Source organism: Cydia fagiglandana, chromosome 13, assembly GCF_963556715.1.
Source record: "Cydia fagiglandana chromosome 13, ilCydFagi1.1, whole genome shotgun sequence".
NCBI lineage: Eukaryota > Metazoa > Arthropoda > Insecta > Lepidoptera > Tortricidae > Cydia > Cydia fagiglandana.
In genome coordinates this window covers 11,652,411-11,673,010 of record NC_085944.1, presented here as the reverse complement: position 1 = coordinate 11,673,010, position 20,600 = coordinate 11,652,411, and the positions used below count along the sequence as shown (strand labels likewise).

The window sequence follows — 20,600 nt, the reverse complement described above, 5'->3', positions numbered from 1 at the left end:
TACGTATGCAAATTATTTTTTGGGGAAATAGTTTCAAATATAATTTAAATATTATAACACATATATTGTATTTAAATAAATTATTAATTACGAATATTAAAAAAAAAAAACACATTAGCGGTATATCGATGCTACCAAACTATGCACAGTTTAAAATGTAAAAAGTAGGATATAAATTTTTGGAACATAAATATACTAGTATTCTTCTAATTTTGTAGAGCTCAAGTAACAAAGGAGATTTTGAAATTCAACCCTTAACGAGATTAAAATGAGGTTCAAAGTTTTAACAACTTCTATGGAAATAAAGTCACGGGCAGAGACTAATATTAAAAAAAATGATTACAACAACTCTTTTAATATCTTAATGAATGAGAATTTTACTAACATTAAATTGCTTAATCAATTAAATTAGTAAATAATTATTAACTTTGCAGAAAGCTCAGACGAGGAAGCTTGAGCGATTATTTACAACTTTTGTAAATGCTTTAAATATTTGCTTTAATGCCAGAAACTATATCAACTTGTAACTAATTTTTCCAATGTTAAAAAGCGTTGTTATGTTTATCAAATTTTATTTTAATATTTTAATAAAAGCAGATTTGATAGGGCCGATATGTACAATTATAAAAGGTCCTGTTAAAAAAAAGGCGTGTTTCAGTGCCTTTGATATTTAATAAAGTGAACTAAAACAATTGACGGTTGTGTTTACAGTGCAAGTGAACGTGGGGCGTAGCTCCGCCCAGCGGCCGGTATATAAGGGCGCGCGGAAGCCTCCACGGCACACCGCCACCAGCCACCGCCGCACCCAGCCACCACCAACACCACTGAGGTAGGTACGCTATTTTCTATGTTGTATTTTATGCCATCAATAAATATTTAAAGCATATGAACGTATTTTGTGCTGGACATGTAACTACTTATGTATCGTTTGTAAAAAGTTAGGCGACTTGAAAACTTTTTTAAACTTTTGATCGGAACTTAATTTCTAGTTTTGCATTTTTGACTAATTGTATCGCTGTTCAGGTTAGTATTTTGAAGAAAATTGGGATATAAATAAGCCAAATCAATTTTCTTTTTTGTTATACTTCATGCGATACAGCCAAAATTCGGTGATAATTTCTAAAACATAATTCAAAGAAAAGCAGGATGTGAAAAAGCTCAACAAAAGTATAGATTATAAATTAAATTTCGATAAGAAAAATAATTGGTCGATAGCAAAAATATATTTCCTGCTAATTGTAGTTGTTATTTAATGAATTTGATTTATTATCCCTTCAATTTGTTAAAAAAAAACTATTCAGTGCCATAAAGATAATAAGTAAAAAAAACACCAGTACCTAGTTACTATACTATATGCGTCAAAAATCCCATTAGTTATGAAGTAATTTGTAAAGTAAATAAATGCCGTATATGCCAAGAAAGTGAACTGGAAAGTGATATTCTGTTACTGACTGTGCCTAAGCTAGACTAGTGGTGGAGACAGTTTCAACAGGTGTTGCTCCCTTGTATAGCGTGTGCTGGCTAGAGTAAAAGGCATGAAAAAGCTCAAAAGCTCAACAAAAGTAAAGATTATGAATTAAATTTCGATAAGAAAAATAATTTGGTCGATAGCAATATTTTCCTGTTGATTGTAGTTATTATTTAATGAATTTGATTTATTTTCCCTTCAATTTGTTAAAAAAAAAACTATTCAGTGCCATAAAGACAATAAGTAAAAAAAAACACCAGTACCTAGTTACTATACTATATGCGTCAAAAATCCCATTAGTTATGAAGTAATTTGTAAAGTATTTATAAATGCCGTATATGCCAAGAAAGTGAACTGGAAAGTGATATTCTGTTACTGACTGTGCCTAAGGTAGACTAGTGGTGGAGACAGTTTCAACAGGTGTTGCTCCATTGTATGCGGGCTAAAGTAAAAGGCATGAAAAAACGGCGTACTGAAACCATTAAAATAACAAAAAAGACAATTAAAAGTTAACAGATAATTTTAATCAAAATATATTATTATTTAGGTACTCAAATGAAAATTTGTTATTAGATAAAGTAATTTTCAAAAACCATGTCTTTTTTCAATCAAAAATAGACGTTTTACATAAACATTTTTGACAAGTAGATACATTTCGCTGCTGGTGGGCTGGGATAAATTAGTTTTAATGTTTGTCAATAAAAAATGTTAACCTACTCATCAAAATCCCTCGTATCATTTAAAAATAAAAGCGTGCTTTGATAAGTACTATTACTTATTCTGTGGTTTAGATACCTTTTTATGATATTTTGTGACATTGAACGCCCAGTTTATACGGCTTTCAGGCGAAAAGCGGCCATTTAATTTGCAGTTTGATATCAGTTTTAAGTGTCTATAATGGTGCTAACATTTTGCGCTATATTCATTTCTTTTTGTCATTCGAGTACAGTCGATGTCAAAGATACGTTTACACTTTTGCCTTATAACAAAGGAGTAAGGTGCAATAGTCTAAACATTATATTTAACGACGACTAAGTATTCTAAAATACCGAGTATCGTACTCAATTTTGAGTATGCAATCAGCAACAAACAAATAGAATATAAAAATAAAAGCACGATATTTATTTTCTTACTACACTCTTAGTTTCATTTTTTATTATGTTATGTTTAATAGGTTTCTTTTTATTAAAAAGCGTACATATAGCAACAATTTTCACCAAAATGTAAAAGACGCACTCATAAGTTTAGAAAATAAACCAAAAACTATTAAATCGTATGAAAAATAAATGGGTTTCCTATTTGACTGTATTGTTATACGATTAATTTAAATCATATCTGCCTTTTTGTATCACTTCATTGTTGTAAAGCATATTTCTCCGGCTCATATTACCCGACTTAAAGGATATCGTGGATGTAAATCTTAATTCAGAGAGGCCGATTTTGACGCGGTCATATTTAATAGTCCCTGGGGAAACTGAAGACAAAATGCCTCTCAACCATTGCTTATTAAGGTAAAATAAAGCCTGATTATTCAAATACTAATTGTACATAGCGCATCTATTATATATTTATGATCAGCAAGAATACTGGTTTGATAATAGTTCTTAATTTAAAAGTTATTCTGTCATTTGGACGGACAATTTCTCCATAATATTTACGACTGCAACACGGGCTACCCAGGCTCTTCCAGATGACTGCATGCATAACTTCTATTAAAGTCGGAAAATCAGTCAAACGTAACTAATGCTTTTAATGAAAGGACATTGGAGATAAATAGCAGCTTTGCCAACACATAAAGTCGATTGTTTATTACGAGAATATTTAATATTGGTAAAATAACAATTCATAAGTATACAGTTTTACAGAAACAGCTATCGAATATCCATCGTCATTTAACCAAAATATATTACTGCACTGTATCAACAATGTCCTTCAACATTTAGAGATATTCCAAAATGCGTTTATAACCACATATCGCTAAAAATACTTCTTTATGCCTCGACTTTATTACATCTAACGTTAAAGGGCACAGAGTCTCTATTTTAATCCTCTCTCAACAAGCCCACTATGTTTAAAAATAGAAAAATATATGTCAATTGTATAAATTACGGTTCATTTATGGAGATATAAGGTAATTGTCGTGATTGGCTGCACGTGTAACTGATACTTAACTCGATAACGTCAATAAAGTCGTGTGGGGAAGGATATAATACGCCGTCAGGCTCGGGAGAGCGCTTCCGATAAATTACTACGACACACTTCTCAGCCGAGTTCCGCCTTAGCGGGATGTCGTCAAATACCGATATTTTGCAACATATTATATAGTCGTGTGCTTTACAGGTTATTTCTGTTACGTCTTTACTCAATCTAGATACTTATAAACGTACTTATAAATGCTCGAGATGCTAATGCCCAATAGATGACACCTTGCAGTCACCTCCATTGACAATGACTTAAGTTCGAAGATGACATGTACCGGGACCGCGTCGAGCACCAGTACGTTTACCTTATTCGGTTAAAGTTGAATGCATTCAAAAGCAATGAAAATAGTAAAACTTACACCAATTCACCTCATACCCAGCTATTTAGACTTTTATATTTTTTATCCTTGAAACACCAATTACTATACAGGGTGATTCAGGAGACGTGAGCAGGACTAACACTGCGCATTTCGTAAATTATAAGCAACTGTTTCCTAGCAGTATTAGTGAGGTTAACGTAAATTTTCTAGTCGTGTTGAAAAAAAAAGTTATTAATTTATTTACGACAAGGATGGTCACCCTAACATTAGAATACTAAACTACCGATATTCTGTGTCAAATTGAATGTCATCACTGTCATCACGGTCTGGTTACTTTTGAAAACTCGTATCTCACTCAGGTTTGACATTTTATTTTCTTCGTAAAAGAGGTTTTATGTTTATTAATTAGGTCTTGTAGGGTGACCATGATTGTAGAGAATTAAATTTGCCCTCACCAAAAAATTGAAAAATAGGAAAAAGTGTGGTTGTTTCACCTAAATACGACGGTGATCGATCAATTATCAGTTACTGAGTGTGCAGGATTAGTCCTGCTCACGTCTCATGAATCACCCTGTATATTGATGGACCCGGGTATGTCCTTAAACTAACGTCCAAGACCACCAGTGGACGGGCAGCAGCGTCCCTCAAATTCGGTGTACTCGACTGCGATCGCCAACCCGCCTGCCAAGCGTGGCGATTATGGCATTCACCCCCCATATAAAGGGGAGGCCTATGTTCAGCAGTGTGGACGTTTTATGGCTGAGATGGTGATGATGATGATATATAGATGAATTATGCATATTTAGTAATAGTTTTAAAAATAGTCTCATTTTGCTTTTTATATTATTTTTAATAGTGTGTAATTGTGCCTGAGAAAACAATTAGAAGCCACGTTCCACGGAGCCAAGATGCGCGTTGATGTCTTTCCAAACGTCTTAGAATTCAAATAAGTAACCATTTTTTAAAGATTCTACATACAAAAGAAAAAGTGGATCATGTCCGGCCTTTCATATAAATATGTACATACGGTCATTAGGTGATCTGTGGTGATATGGTAAATCCCTATAGGTACCTAGTATTCCGACTGGTGTTTTACGCGCGAAAAAATCTATTAAAAAGTCGCGTCGTAAGTTTTGTGATTGTTGTAAGTAACGTAGTTTCTTAAAAATAACCATAAACTATTTTTATTTCTGTGTACCGTGTCTTCCAAACAAATTTACTAAAATTTTTGTTCAAATGTTGTTTTTCTAAGAACTACAAAAATAATATATAATCCAGACTCATTTTTTCCAATCATAATCAGAGTTTTCTTGCGTAAACGTATTATAAACTCTGTATTGCACTTGACAGATTCTAGAATGGGATTTCGGAGAACCTGTCTGTAAAAAAATATTCCTATAAGTTTTATTTATTTTCCAATTTATAAATTAACTACCTACACAATTTCTAAATTTCTATGCTAATTATGATCTCCTACTTTGCTACTCAAGTATGCAAATTAGTTCAGCAAAAGTAGGGTTTAGAGGGCTTATACCTTCCTAATTTTAATTGTAGCTCCTATTTCATCGCGTATGGTTAACTGCCCATAAAATATTTAAGGTCATTAAAATTTTATAAACGAAATATGGCAAAATCCCTACAACTGGCTAAATCTTCCTCTTCACGTTATCCCGGCATTTTTCCACGGCTCATAAGAGCCTGGGGTCCGCTTGACAACTAATCCCAAGAATTGGAGTGCCTACCACTGGCTAAGTACGATTATTTAACTATACTCAGACCTTTCCTCACAATTACTCAGAACTTATTAAGTTACTAAAACTCAGTCAATTTTAGAGCCCAAAGACGTAATATCGTAGAGTCAGGAAAATTTTATTTATTCATATACCTACTTGTTTTTGTACCATAGGATGGTACAAAAACAAGTCAAAGAACAATAAATAAAAATAACTTAAAATTAAACTAAATACAAACTATTCTAAAATAAAATAAAACTAATCTTAACTAAACGTAAAAAAGGCCCCTGTGGCAAGGTCCCCAAGATACTGGCTGCGTTACCCCGCTGAACTGCCAGACTGAAGCGTTGAGCGAGGTAACTGCTAGTTCTTGGGTCCCCAGTAGTCAGGAAATACATTTATTGTGTAGGTAATCTTAGCAGACAAATTCCACTATAATTTATTTTTTTACGGTTTTTACATCTGATAGGTATAATCTGCGGGCAAATTAAAAACACAACTGGAGTCGGACCACGCTAAATTTCATGCCACGTCAAGTATGGGGCATAAAGGGATATTGTACAGGCTGTGGCCCATTTTATAAAGCTACAAGTTACAATTTACAAGCGGAAGTCTCTTTCTAACCCTATGTGTTAGAACGAGACTTCCGCTTGTAAATTGTAACTTGTAGCTTTATAAAATAGGCCACTGGTCTACGCGTTCTTACTGTCAAGTTTGTGCAAAGTTAGCGTGGTCAGAGTTTACATGCTCCCTATAGATGTCACACAATTTAAAGACGGAAGGGCTAAATCCTACCATACAGTTCTTTTTCGTACCTATGTAATCCAGTGACATACGAGCAATAATTTAAAGGCTAACTTTAGGTAGCAAACACAATAATTAGAGAAGTTAAAGCGTGGACACTAACACTGAGACTGCAGAGAGCTATTAGTAGGAGTATATTATTATTCACACGGAAGGAATGCAATTTATACAGCTTTATGAGATGGTTTATTCATTCTGCGGTCTTCAAATGTCGCGATAAAATTTAAATTATGACCATACTAACAAATACGTCTAAATGCGAGCATAACTTAATCATATTTTTTTATTTATCATGTAGCGTCCCACGGTCCTAATATTAGTACATAATATAATAATTTCAATGGGGCCGTGGAGACCTAGCGCGCGTCGCCTCTATGGGGAGTTATCAAAGCGCCTCATAGAGGCCTCCGGTGACCAGAGGGCTGGCCTATATTTTGCCCAAAGGATCAGCATTGCCATCCAGCGGGGCAATGCGGCCAGCCTTCTGGGCACCCTACCTACGGACCATGACTTAGGGCAAATTTTTTATTTATAAGTTTTAGTGATTTGTTATAAAGTTGTAAAAATGTTATTAAATAAAATTACTCCCCTTTTTTTATAAATAATTAATTTCAATTATTTTTAATTGCACTTGTTTTGTTTCGTTCAATACAATAAAATGTTGATACAAAAATACCTATAATATGAATTAAGTCACTGGAAACTATACTAGATAATTTTTAAGAAAAAAAAACCGACTTCTATGGGGGCCGGTGAAAGATTATTGTAGATGGTACACTATGTAGAAAAGGAGGTAAAACCACCCACTTTTTTACTAGCATTTCGCTTCTGTAAGGGTCGTAGTTCTAGCCTAACCTAACCCACTTCTCTGATAGCAGTTCAGTTCTGTGAGGATCGCAGTTCAAACCTAACCTAACCCACTTAACGGCCCATGCGGTGCGGTGTACGGGGGTTTAAGCGGGAGGGGCTAGTAAGATTGGCATCATCATACTTATATACTTACACATTTTATGGTAGGTAATCATAGTGGTTTATTTAGTTAAGGTATCCTAGTGGTTTTCCGGGTCAAGGTCCGGGTCCGAGTCCGGGTCTGAGTCCGGGTCCGAGTCCGGGTCCGAGCCCGGGTTCGAGTCCAGGTCCGGGTCCGGGTCCGAACCGGATCCGGGTATGAGTCCGGTTCTGGGTCCGAGTCCGGGACCCAGTCCAAGTCAAAATCGAAATTCGTAATCACCAAATGTGTACTATGCGTTGTTGAAGAGTTCTATTCTGGTCATCATCAGCAGTTCCATTTCATCAAATGCGACAGTTTTTAATGTAAATGCTTGATTTTATGATGAAAATACAAAAAAATCTATGCGTATGCCTTTAATATTTGAGGAGTTCCCTCGATTCCTTATGGATCCCATCATCAGAACTCGAGCTTGACAAAAATGTGGCTTAAAAACTTAACTTGCTTAACAAACATAACGAAGAGGAAAAATCGCCAAACGTGAACTATGCGTCGTTGAAGAGTTCTGTTCTGGTCATCATCAGCAGTTCCATTTCATCAAATGCGACAGTTTTTAATGTAAATGCTTGATTTTATGATGAAAATACAAAAAAATCTATGCGTATGCCTTTAATATTTGAGGAGTTCCCTCGATTCCTTATGGATCCCATCATCAGAACTCGAGCTTGACAAAAATGTGGCTTAAAAACTTAACTTGCTTAACAAACATAACGAAGAGGAAAAATCGCCAAACGTGAACTATGCGTCGTTGAAGAGTTCTGTTCTGATCATCATCAGCAGTTCCACTTCATCAAATGCGACAGTTTTTAATGAAAATGCTTAATTTCCTGATGTAAATACAAAAATCTCTATACGCATGCCTTTAATATTTGAGGAGTTCCCTCGATTCCTTATGGATCCCATCATCAGAACTCGAGCTTGACAAAAATGTGCATTAAAAACTTAACTTGCTTAACAAACATAACGAAGAGGAAAAATCTCGAAACGTGAACTATGCGTCGTTGAAGAGTTCTGTTCTGATCATCATCAGCAGTTCCGCTTCATCAAATGCAACAGTTTTTAATGAAAATGCTTAATTTTCTGATGTAAATACAAAAATCTCTATACGCATGCCTTTAATATTTGAGGAGTTCCATCGATTCCTTATGGATCCCATCATCAGAACTCGAGCTTGACAAAAATGTGCATTAAAAACTTAACTTGCTTAACAAACATAACGAAGAGGAAAAATCTCGAAACGTGAACTATGCGTCGTTGAAGAGTTCTGTTCTGATCATCATCAGCAGTTCCACTTCATCAAATGCGACAGTTTTTAATGAAAATGCTTAATTTTCTGATGTAAATACAAAAATCTCTATACGCATGCCTTTAAGATTTGAGGAGTTCTCTCGATTCCTCATGGATCCCATCATCAGAACTCGAGCTTGACAAAAATGTGCATTAAAAACTGAACTTGCTTAACAAACATAACGAAGAGGACAAATCGCCAAAGGTGAACTATGCGTCGTTGAAGAGTTCCGTTCTGATCATCATCAGCAGTTCCACTTCATCAAATGTCACTCTTTTGGATGTATATGCTTGATTTGATGATAAAAACCCAAAAATCACTATATGTATGCCTTTAACATTTGAGGAGTTCCCTCGATTCCTCATGGAACCCATCATCAGAACTGGGTTTTGACAGAAACGGGACCAATCTGTATGCATATACATTCAATCAAAAAAATAATTTTCAAAATCGGTCCAGTAATGACGGAGATATGAAGTAACAAACATAAAAAATAAAAAAAATAAAAAAAATAAAAAAAATAAAAAACATACAACCGAATTGATAACCTCCTCCTTTGGGATTTGGAAGTCGGTTAAAAATACAGGTCGAGTCGGTCGATCTGTATTGTCAATCACTACTTTTATTTACCTATTTATTTATTCATTTGGGAAACATACAGTAGGTACAAACACAATAAGGTACAATATATAGTTAGAACATAAGCCAGAACACAAACAGTTTCCACGTATAGTTATTACTAAATTACTTTGCTCCGAAAAAGAAAGTACTTACAATTATTAGGTACTAGCTGTTGCCCGCGACTTCGTCCGCGTGGAATCTTATCTTCAACATTTTACATCTTTAGTACCTATAATTTTCATATCCAAGCAATGTTGAAATTATAGTAGTTTATGTGACTGCTACATAATGAGAGGCATTAAAATACGAGTGTGGGTTTAAGAAACGAACGTTAGTGAGTTTCTTAATAGGATCACACGAGTGTTTTAATGCCTAATTATGTACAGTTACATACACTACTTTATCTAAACACATACTTAAAACTAACTAAAAGATAAACTGTACGTCAAATGGTGATGAATGAAAACTTTTTTCACGCATGTCACACATCCTTAGTTTTTTTTTAATTCTAGACAAAAGAATGAAGTCCCTATTCTCATGTCACTCGAGATCAAATGTCGTGCGGTTTATATTTAAAAAACATACTAAATTGACGTTTCGTATCGATAACTGTTTTAATATCTATGGATACTAGAATAGAGACCTACTTGAATTTTGACTGCTGTTCCAAATTTAAACTCATAACCTACAAAAATCTATAACGTTATGTACATTAAAGTACAAATTTTCCTACTACCACAGATAAGAAAGTTCTCATAGTAAAATTGGTTGTAATAAAGCTTGTCATTTCCTACGGTTTCTGAACGTATTATAGAGCACTAATGACATGTGTAGATAAAGTACTTTTCTTTTTTAGCAAGTTGTATGAAGTTTTAAGTCAAGTGGATTTTGATGTTGGTTGCTGAAATTACTTTTTTTGTATTCTCATAATAGGTACCTATGCCCTTATACAAAGATTCAAGTTCGCCACTCACAAAATATCTGATCTTCATACAAACTTTCAACCCCTTTCTCACCACCTTGGGGGATGATTCAAAAATGCTTGAATTAGTTTTCATGTTTTTAAATTTAATACCTGTTTTTTTGCAAAAAGTTCAAGTTCCTAGCTTAAAATTAAATTTACACCCCAAGACGAACTTTCATCCCCTTTTTAATCCCCTTAGGGCTTGAATTTCCAAAAACGTTGCAATTACTTTTTTTGTAATCGGCTTATTAGCCGAAAGATCATGGTTTATTAGGCTTATTAGTCGGCTTCTTAGAAAGGCATATTTGTCTTTCTAAGAAGTTTCAAAGCATTTGTAATGGATTCAAACTTTGAACCCCATTTTAACCCTGCTAGGGGATGAAATTTACAAATAGCTGAAATCACTTTTATTTTCATCTAATAATATCCCCAAATACAAAGATTCAAATCCCGCGCTGGAAAAAATTTATGATATCCATACAAACTTTCAACCCCGTTTTCACCTACATAGGGGATGAATTTTCAAAAACGCTGATATTAGTTTTCTTGCATTTTAATTTAAAACGTTTTTACTAAGTTTCAAAATCCTTGCTTAAAATAAAATTTGCACCCGCAGACGAACTTTCGTCCCCTTTTTAGCCTCCTTAGGGGTTCAAATTCCAAAAACGTCGAAATTACTTTTTTTTTGTAATCGGCTATTATGCCTTGCTAAGAAGTTTCAAAACCATTTGTAATGGATTCAAACTTTCAACCCCTTTTTAACCATGTTAGGGGATGAAATTTACAAAACGCAGAAATTACTTTTTAATACAGTTGCTCAAAAAGTGCTACTTTACGTAGCTGTTTAGCGTGCGGAAAGTTGGTTATCTCGAACTAGTGCTTTTTACTTTTCCAATTTTTTTAAATTTATACTTGTTCCAATTCACGACTACTTATTGATGAGTGTTAATATTAGTTTCCTTTAAACGTCGTAATCAGCATAAAAACCTACCGTTAATGTAAGAATACGAAAAATATTACATATTTCATATTTAATTACTTACCTCTTCATCATTATAACACGTTTATTTTTTAATATTCAATATTGAAAATTCCGTTCTTAATAAGTTGACTGAATGGAACGGAATAGCTGCCAAACGCCCATAGATATAATATACTTAAAGACGACGTCTAACCGAGCTGTCACTGTTACCACTTTTGTTTAGTGTACGATTAACAATGTTTTTCTTATTTTTTCGCAACTGTATTAAAAAACGTCGTTCGATACACGTGCGGAAATGTCATTCTTCACTCGTCCCGAGTCTTGCCACTCGCCTGCGGCTCGTGGCAAGATATCTCGGTACTCGTAAAGTAATGACATACCTTCCGCACTAGCATCGAAATGTACTATTTCCTGTCTTCTAATAATATCCCTAAATACAAAGATTCAAATCCCACACTCGAAAAAATGTTTGATATCCATACTCTCTGAAACTGACACGGACGCAGAGTAGTAGCAACCCCAGACGACACTTCCTGTCTAACCGCGTAGTGAAAGTGTGGAACGGTTTACCCGAGTCAGTGATCAGTGCACCTTTGATAAACTCTTTTAAAAACAAACTCGATGAACACTTTCGTAGACTACAAAACACAAGTGGACATTGATGTGCACGTATCAGCTTTAAGCTGCCTGTGCATTTACATATAATAATAAACTTTCAACCCCTTTTTCACCACCTTAGGGGATGAATTTTCAAAAACGCTGAAATTAGTTTTCTTGTATTTTAATAATATATCTTTTAACGAAGTTTCAAATTCCTAGCTCAAAAGAAAACTTTAACCCCATACAAACTTTCATCCCCTTTTTAACCCTGTTAGGGGATAAATTTTACAAAACGCTGAAATTACTTTTATTATCTTCTATTAATATCCCCAAATACAAAGATTCAAGTCCAGCGCTCGAAAAAATTTTTGATATCCATACAAACTTTCAACCTCTTTTTCACCACCTTGGGGGATGAATTTTCTAAAACGCTGATATTAGTTTTCTTGTTTTTGAATTTGATACGTTTTTACAAAGTTTCAAGTTCCTGGCTTAAAATAAAATTTGCACCCGAAGACGAACTTTCATCCCCTTTTTAACCCCCTTAGTGGTTGAATTTCCAAAAACGTTGCAATCACTTTTTTTTCTTATCGGCTATTATGCCTTTCTAAGAAGTTTCAAAGCATTTGTAATGGATTAAAATTTTCAACCCCTTTTTAACCCTGTTAGGGGATGAATTTTACAAAACGCTGAAATTACTTTTCCTGTCTTCTAATATTATCCCTAAATACAAAGATTCAAGTCCACCACTCGGAAAATTTGTTGATATCCATACAAACTTTCAACCCCTTTTTCACCACCTCAGGGGATGAATTTTCTAAAACGCTGAAATTAGTTTTCTTGTATTTTAATAGTATATCTGTTTACGAAGTTTCAAATTCCTAGCTTAAAAGAAAACTTTAACCCCATACAAACTTTCATCCCCTTTTTAACCCCCTTAGGGGTTGAATTTCTCAAAATCGCTTCTTATCTCTTGTACACTTTATAAATGCAATCTGGTGTGCAAATTTCAACTTTCTGGCTTTTGTAGTTTCGGCTCTGCGTTGATGAATCAGTCAGTCAGTCAGTCAGGACATTTGCATTTATATATATAGATTTTGAATTTAACAGTAACATTCAGTAACGAGCATGATTGAAAATATAACCAATAATTTAGAATTTGGAAAATAGGTACCAAGCAAAATACCATTATTATTTTTATGTTTATTCTAGGTACATTGTATTTATTTGCGACTGCATCGACAAACCACTAGTCTCTAGGCGATAATATTTACCTTTATTTGGTATTACAACTAGCAGCACAAAGTCTCAGACTACTCTTTTATTCTGCTGCTTTTAAAAAATAACGAGCAGAATAATGAAAGCACTTTAGACCGGACCCTGAGGCCGCGTTATGTATATTTTTATTAAAGTTTACTTGTATTTTTAAGTGTATATACTTCAGGTTCTCATGAGACTGAACTAACGCCTTTTTTAAAACCTCTCTCAACTTAAAACATGCAAGTATGCATTCTTAATGAGCGCGGAGCGCCGCGCGAAATAAAAGGAAACAGGACATACTAGGGCAAAATAACTTTACAAGAAGGCAAGACTAAAGCTACAATCAAAACAGACGCTGTTTTTTGTACGAGTAGTATTCAAATAAAATCGGAACTACATAGACGTGAATTTAGGTTAGTGTGCGAGAAAAGAACGCCAAGATCAAATCACTAGACTTAACCTAAATATATTATGTAGGTAATACCCTTACCAAAATAATAAAGATCTCACTATTCTGATATACAAAGACCCAAAATACGGGTCTTACGGGTAAGACCCAAATTACGGGTCTTTGTTCCCTCAAAGGCATGGGTTACTTGTGACATACACATTTGGTGGACTTCTGGATACCTGGTAAAGGTCGCGGGAGTCCGCTGGATGCGGGTGGCGCAAGCCACCGGTCTTGCCGCATTGTGGCACTCTTTGGGGGAGGCCTATGTCCTGCAGTAGACGTCCTCTGGCTGATATGATGATGATGAAGACCTACATTTATTTGTTATATTTGTTTATTTAGATGACCATGATGCGTGTTGCCGGCGGAGCGCTGGCCGTGTCTCTCGCGGCTCTCCTAGTCTGCTGCAATGCTGATGCTCATCAGGTACTCAAACAAATATGTACTTTAAGTCTTGTCCAGAAAATGCATATTTCGTCACCACAGTAGTAATTCCCATTTAACTTTACTAATTATTGTTGTGCGGAAACTACAATTCCATGAAGTTTTATGGGCCTTCCGTTTCTAGAACTTCTATTAAGAAGACTAGGATGCTGAGATAGCTTTTCAATATATTATACTGCAGCTAGAAAAGCATTACAATAACTGAAATATTTACTTTTTTTTTCACTGTCCTTATAACCTATAATTTATAAAACTCAAGGACTGCATAGTATTAAGCTTGTAATTAATGTAATTATATACATGATTTTAACATAAAAACAAAAACTTAAAACCGAATATCAAAGAATACCCCTAGAGATTTGAACATAAATTAGTATACTAGCTAGGTTATACATTAATCTCGAGTTGTGTATGTAAAATGTGCCGCGAATTAGTTGAGGCACAAGACGATGTTGCGGGTTTACTGTTGCTATACGCTAGGGTCTCTTGTTACTGAAGTAGCGCTACTTGGGATGTGTTCATTAATGTTACGTGTATGTATCGTTATAATGATGCCCAGTCAATTTGCGCATTACAAGTAGACTTTGCACAAGTTATAGGATACAATATTCTTGCGTGTTTCGATATTTTTATAGAATAATAATTCTGAGAATATATGTGACGTTCCACGGGTAAAGGTACCTTATGGAGGTTGGCGCTTACGCTATTATTAACATCGCTCCAATATTATTGCGGCGCTATACGACGTAACCGCCAGCCGCCATAAGGTACCTTTTGCCGTGGAACGTCACATATGTAATCTACTCTTGCTTGTCACGAATAAAAAAAACAGTAGTGTTTTTAATTCAGCTACTACAAAAGAACGTTTATAATAATATGCTTTTTGTTTAAACTAGTTGAATTATTGATTCAATTATTTGTTTTGTTTCGAATTTAAATAACTAGGATTCAATAATTATCTCAATGTTTTAATACTTACTCACGTAGCTCAATCGTGAAATAAGCCAGAAATAAGAAAATAAATAAACATCTAATATTTTTAAAGATATATTTGTCTTCCGCGATGAAAACGTTTCCAATGCTAATTTATCAAAGCGTTCTCAAATAGCGTCCTCGAGTAAACAAAACTTATACTATATATAATAATACAAATATTATGTAAAGAGAAATTAAAGGAAAGGTATATAATATTTAAGAGGTATTTCGATCCTTATTTAATACCCATTACTTGTGACGTTTATGCTAAGTGGTATATCGTTGGGACCCGAGGTATTGCCCTCTATTTCACTCAATCTAAAGAAGGGCGTAACATTATAATTATAACTTGTGGACTCTTCGAGTCATCAAGAGCTTTGCGGCGCTCTGTCCCGACGCGTATAATAACTAGTTAAGCCCCAATCAGATATTTAATCTTGGGGCTTCATACTCAAATAACAACTCGGACTGACGAGCTTATGACGGCTTTTCCACAATTTCCTCGCAAACAAACCAAGCTTAATAAAGGCCACAAGAGCTTTTTTATCACCCACAATGTGGGTCATATACTCCAAAAAACAATATCTGCTAATAAATTAAATCTCACTCTTTGTTGTGTATTTTATTGCACACTCTACTCTCTACATATACAGTATGTAACTGAATAAAAAGCAATTACTCAAACCCGTTAATGTTTAGGTAATACTGAGCAACTTTTACTATGGGACCAACTACGAAAAAGCGGAAAAAAAATTGGACCATACTTTTTGCTGGTCTGATGTTGAAATTTCCTATGGGAGAGTCAATTTTTTTCGTGATTTCGTGGTTGGTCCCATAGTAAAAGTTGCTTAGTATGACCTAAACATTAACGGGTTTGAGTAATTGCTTTTCGCTTTATACATACTGTATATTGAATAAGATGTTATGAAAAAGTTGTAACCTGAATAAGAATAAGAATAAAGAATAAAGATCATTTAATTCAGCAAAGGTTACAGATGTACCAGGGGTCTCCGCACTAGGCAATGCCTGTATCGCGGAAAACCAAATTACAATTAAATAACAGAGCTGTTATAGTTAAAAATTTTTGAACTGATCTTGTTCACTTACCTGTACTAACAATGGCATTGTTCTATTACAATCCTATTATCTGGTGGATGGTAAACCACAAATTAGGATAATCACCTCGTAGTAAAAGCAGATTATAACCGCCTTGAAATGTTAGTATAGATTAACGACTCTATTTCTTTAAACAATAGACTACAAAATACACTAACTAAATAATGGCTAACCTAACTTTTTTGCATTTAACCACCATCGACACTCAAAAAGAATGCACTCAGTAGAAAAACAGCTATGAGATACCATAAAATTTCATTATATTATCGGCTCTATAGTCTTATCATAAGGATAAAATTGCTTTGAAGGTAAGAATAACGCTTCATACGTTTTGCATTTAGAGATAACAGATGTGCCGCCAGGGTCGTACTCGCATTGTTGCAATTGATAAGCACGTGGTTTATCTGTTTATGTCGGAATGTTATTTAGTGGTAATTTTTTCTGACCTATACCTAAAAGTATACCTAATAAAAGAGCGAGCGAGACACCAATAAAAAATAATTACCTGGCCTGTTATCAAATTGTGTGTGTTAAGATTATAGGCATATTTTTGTATAAGAATCTGTTGATTTTGGACACATGCGATTATTTTTTTATATATACACTTATGTAACTTTTTTTGCCTCTAGTAGCATGTAAAACATTTCGCAGATTGAATATTGATATATATTTGTATAAGAACTTGTTGATTTTGATTAAATGTGATTATTTTTGTTAACTAATGTGTATAATAAATTATTATTTAATAATTATACATTTTTATCTTTCTACATATTTTATTTAACACCAGAATACGTCCCTGTCGTGGCTAAGGTGCATGTGACTTTCCAAAAGATTGAATATGATATTATCTTTTTAGACCATTTTAACCCCATTCAACAAGAAATAAGGTTTTAAATTCAATATACATGCAATGTACTTCGAACTTATTTTGTAAGTAGATTGGTTGGCGCCTACGAGAACAAAAGCAGATAATAGGATTGTAATAGAACAATGCCATTGTTAGTACAGGTAAGTGAACAAGATCAGTTCGAAAAATTTTAACTATACAATTAGTCTAACATCTAGTAAGAAACTACTTACGACTAGTACCTAATCTAAACTATAAACTAAGGCTAACCCTAGACACAATATTGAAACTAAATCCTGTCAAATATGGCTTCTGTCTCGGCATAATTTTGTGAGTGCAGCAGTATGAAAATAGTATGAATATAGTATGAAAATTCATTATTCAATCTGCTTTCTATTTAATGTTTAACAGGAACAGGACGTCAGCGCCGCCGAGCACAACTCCGATCGCTACGACTCGGGTAAGATCCGACACAACTTTCAATGTTCACATAATGTTTTCACATAAAGTGTGACTTTACTTCTTCTCGCACACTGTATATGCCAATGAGATTTTCCTAACACACCTCCACAACTTTTACACTTACCCTACACTTTTACTCACTTTAACAACACTAAGTATAAATATCTTATCACGAGTTTTGTTTCCGAGTTAAAGCCAATCGCATACCGAATGGTGACTTTGTATGTAACCCTTTGTCCCCTTTAACCCCCATTAGCACTAACATAAAAAACACCAAGATTTCATTTTTGCACAAAGTTTGTTGCTTTTTGAACCTCGTATATCTTTTCAATGAATTACGGGCTTTATTAACGTGAAAGCAAGTTAAATAATTTAATGCTCACTTTAAGTAGCTACTTATAAAGTTTCACGCACTTAGATACGAGTTTTGAAGAGTTCGCATTTGACACATTTTGTTTTGTAAATATTCCCACCTGTGACCTGACACCTGTGTTTCTTCCGGTGATGGATCTGCGCACCAATCATTCACTGATCCTCCGCACAACGATTAATCACAGTCTCACAACCCTTTTGTGCACTGTGCATCCGTTTTCCATTTAGAGTGGTAAGTACTATTTTCCTGTTATGCACTTTTTCTTTATACTATGATTCATGTTTGAACATAATCTGTACACATGTAGATTTGCCGGTTTGTTACAGGGTATAAACAAAAGGAAGAGCTCGAGGATTTCATACGGTTCCTCATGCAATACGACAACGCATTAGAAGATCGTAATTTGGCAGGTATCGGAGGAACTGGTTTAGTCGGTAGGAACTTGAACGGAGTGGGAGGCTCAACAATGCTTGGCAGAAATCTAGACGGTCTCGGAGGATCCACTATGCTTGGCAGAAACGTAAATGGCGTCGGAGGTTCAACCCTAATTGGAAGAAATCTTAACGGCCTTGGAGGTTCATCTTTGCTCGGGAGAAATCTTAACGGTGTTGGAGGTTCTACTCTTCTCGGGAGAGACATTTACCCCCAGAGGCAGTCAAGGTTCATAGATTCTCTCGGTGGAGGAAACTTCGTAAGAAACCTTGATTCCTTAGGCGGCAATAGCTTTGTTAAGAAGAACCTAGATCAGCTCGGTGGGCCGAACTTCGTCAAGAGGCACATCGATGCTCTGGGAGGCAACAACTTGCTTAGAAACTTAGACTCGCTTGGAGGCAGCAACTTCGTCCGCCAGCTAGACGCTCTCGGCGGCGCTAACTTCGTATAATCGGCCAAATTAATACTTACTACCGTTAAAATTTATCTCCTGTAACATACGTATACCTATCATTCCTCATCGTACAACGCAACATGTGATACCTTGAAATAATTTTTGTTTAAATGTCGATGTTAGATTTGATCTACATATCATAGAAATAAAGTTATTGCAGCCACATTCGCCTTTTATTCCCTTTTATATAAACAGTTCCTTTCGAGGTAAGATTTATATGTTTTGATTGATATAAATTTAAACGTTTGTTGGCGGTAGTTACCGTAGCCCCCAGCGAACGTGCCAATGTGTGACTAATCTTAATCTTGATGACGTGGTATAACTAGGTCACAAGGGCCCAAGCGCGGAGAGTAGTCACGTGAGGCAAGTTCGTGAAACTCACCACTCCGGTCTTCTGCCTTACCTGGCTCGGCGATACGACACCAAGTAAGTCACCAATCATTGTATGCTTCTACTTTTACCTATGATGTCTAAAGGCGAAAGAAAACGACACTTTCCATCGTAGTTTAATAAAAATACTGAATACGCGGCATCATAATGAGTAGGGTGGTTCTTATTTCGTCGATGTTATATTTTTCTACGGGGCACCCGCTTAATGTAAAATCTACCCTGTAGCTTTTTTAAAAATTTCGGAGACAAAACACATTGGTTTTTTAATACACTCTGACTCTTAGCCCCATAACGAAAAATCTAAAAAAAAAAAACATTTTATATGGAGGGTCCAAATATTCAAAGTGCGGTAGCGACCCTTAAAATGTATTTAAAAATTCTGAAAACAAATTACATTGGTTATAATACAATACACCCTTATTCTTCGGCCCACAACGAAAAAAAGGGAGGGTTCAAATTTTCAAAATGCGGTAGCGACCCCCAAAATGTATTTAAAAATTGTGAAAAAAATAGGTACATTGGTTTTTAGGGGTATATTTTACATTAAGCGGGTGCCCCGTAGAAAAATATAACATCGACGAAATAAGGACCACCCTAATAATGAGCCGAGTAACATCTAAAACACTTCACTATGCTATATCACGTTGTAATTTTTTCGTTTACCTTACACAGCTTTTATTCAATAACCCTCATCGGTTACATCACCATCGCTTCTTTTTGTCACTCAGATTACATGACGTGACGAATCAATGGTATGCAATGCGCCTATTAAACCAATTTGCAATCGCATTGCATTGTCATATTTCTCGGTAACTCCAATAAATCGATAATGTATACAGATTCCCAACTACTAGCTGCTTGTAAATTAATTTCATTAGGGGCATTATAAAACGCTAGTGGGTCAAAGTATTGAGCTGGACTGCACCTCCATTTGTCTGAAACGTATCGGATTTTGCTTTCAAGGGTATTTTCTCCGCGCGGGGGGTAGATTATTCAGAGAAAGCGGTTAAGGCCCCGCTGCGATGCATACAATGGTCCAATAAAGTGCACATTAACTGCCTTAGCGGCATAACAGTCCATATTGCCCTTAATCAACAATAAATATTTCACATGCAGTACATATGGTGCTACATTATCGCCCTGGTGCGGTATAGTTAGCACAATACATAGGTGCCTACGTCGAAAATATACAGGGCCAATGTAGGCTGTAGACTACCTCCTCCAAATACTTTCTTCAGTCGCTGCAACCATCATCTGCAAAGATGCTGTGGCCAATGATGATATGTACTGTAAAACGTTGTACAATACACGTGCGAAAAGGTAATTCGCAACTCGTGTCGATTTAGAACTCTCCTTTCGGCCATGCTTCAATTTATCGACACTCGTAGCGAATTTCCTACTTT

The 20,600-nt window shown here is 35.2% G+C and overlaps 1 protein-coding gene across 2 annotated transcripts in view; it reads left to right on the top strand.

Moving 5' to 3' along the window:
* The first annotated feature begins 694 nt into the window (after window positions 1-694).
* The window catches only part of LOC134670245 (orcokinin peptides-like), a 30,887-nt gene continuing 10,981 nt past the window's right edge, over window positions 695-20,600 (top strand). Inside the window, exons 1-4 of one of the 2 annotated variants that reach the window (XM_063527973.1) lie at window positions 695-829; window positions 14,044-14,127; window positions 17,498-17,546; window positions 18,248-18,970. In XM_063527973.1, coding sequence (XP_063384043.1) covers window positions 14,044-14,127; window positions 17,498-17,546; window positions 18,248-18,804 — 690 coding nt within the window. In that variant the 5' untranslated portion in view covers window positions 695-829 and the 3' untranslated portion in view covers window positions 18,805-18,970. Of the gene's footprint in view, window positions 830-14,043; window positions 14,128-17,497; window positions 17,547-18,247; window positions 18,971-19,133; window positions 19,234-20,600 lie in introns of those variants that run through there. The other variant, XM_063527974.1, reaches the window with a different exon arrangement.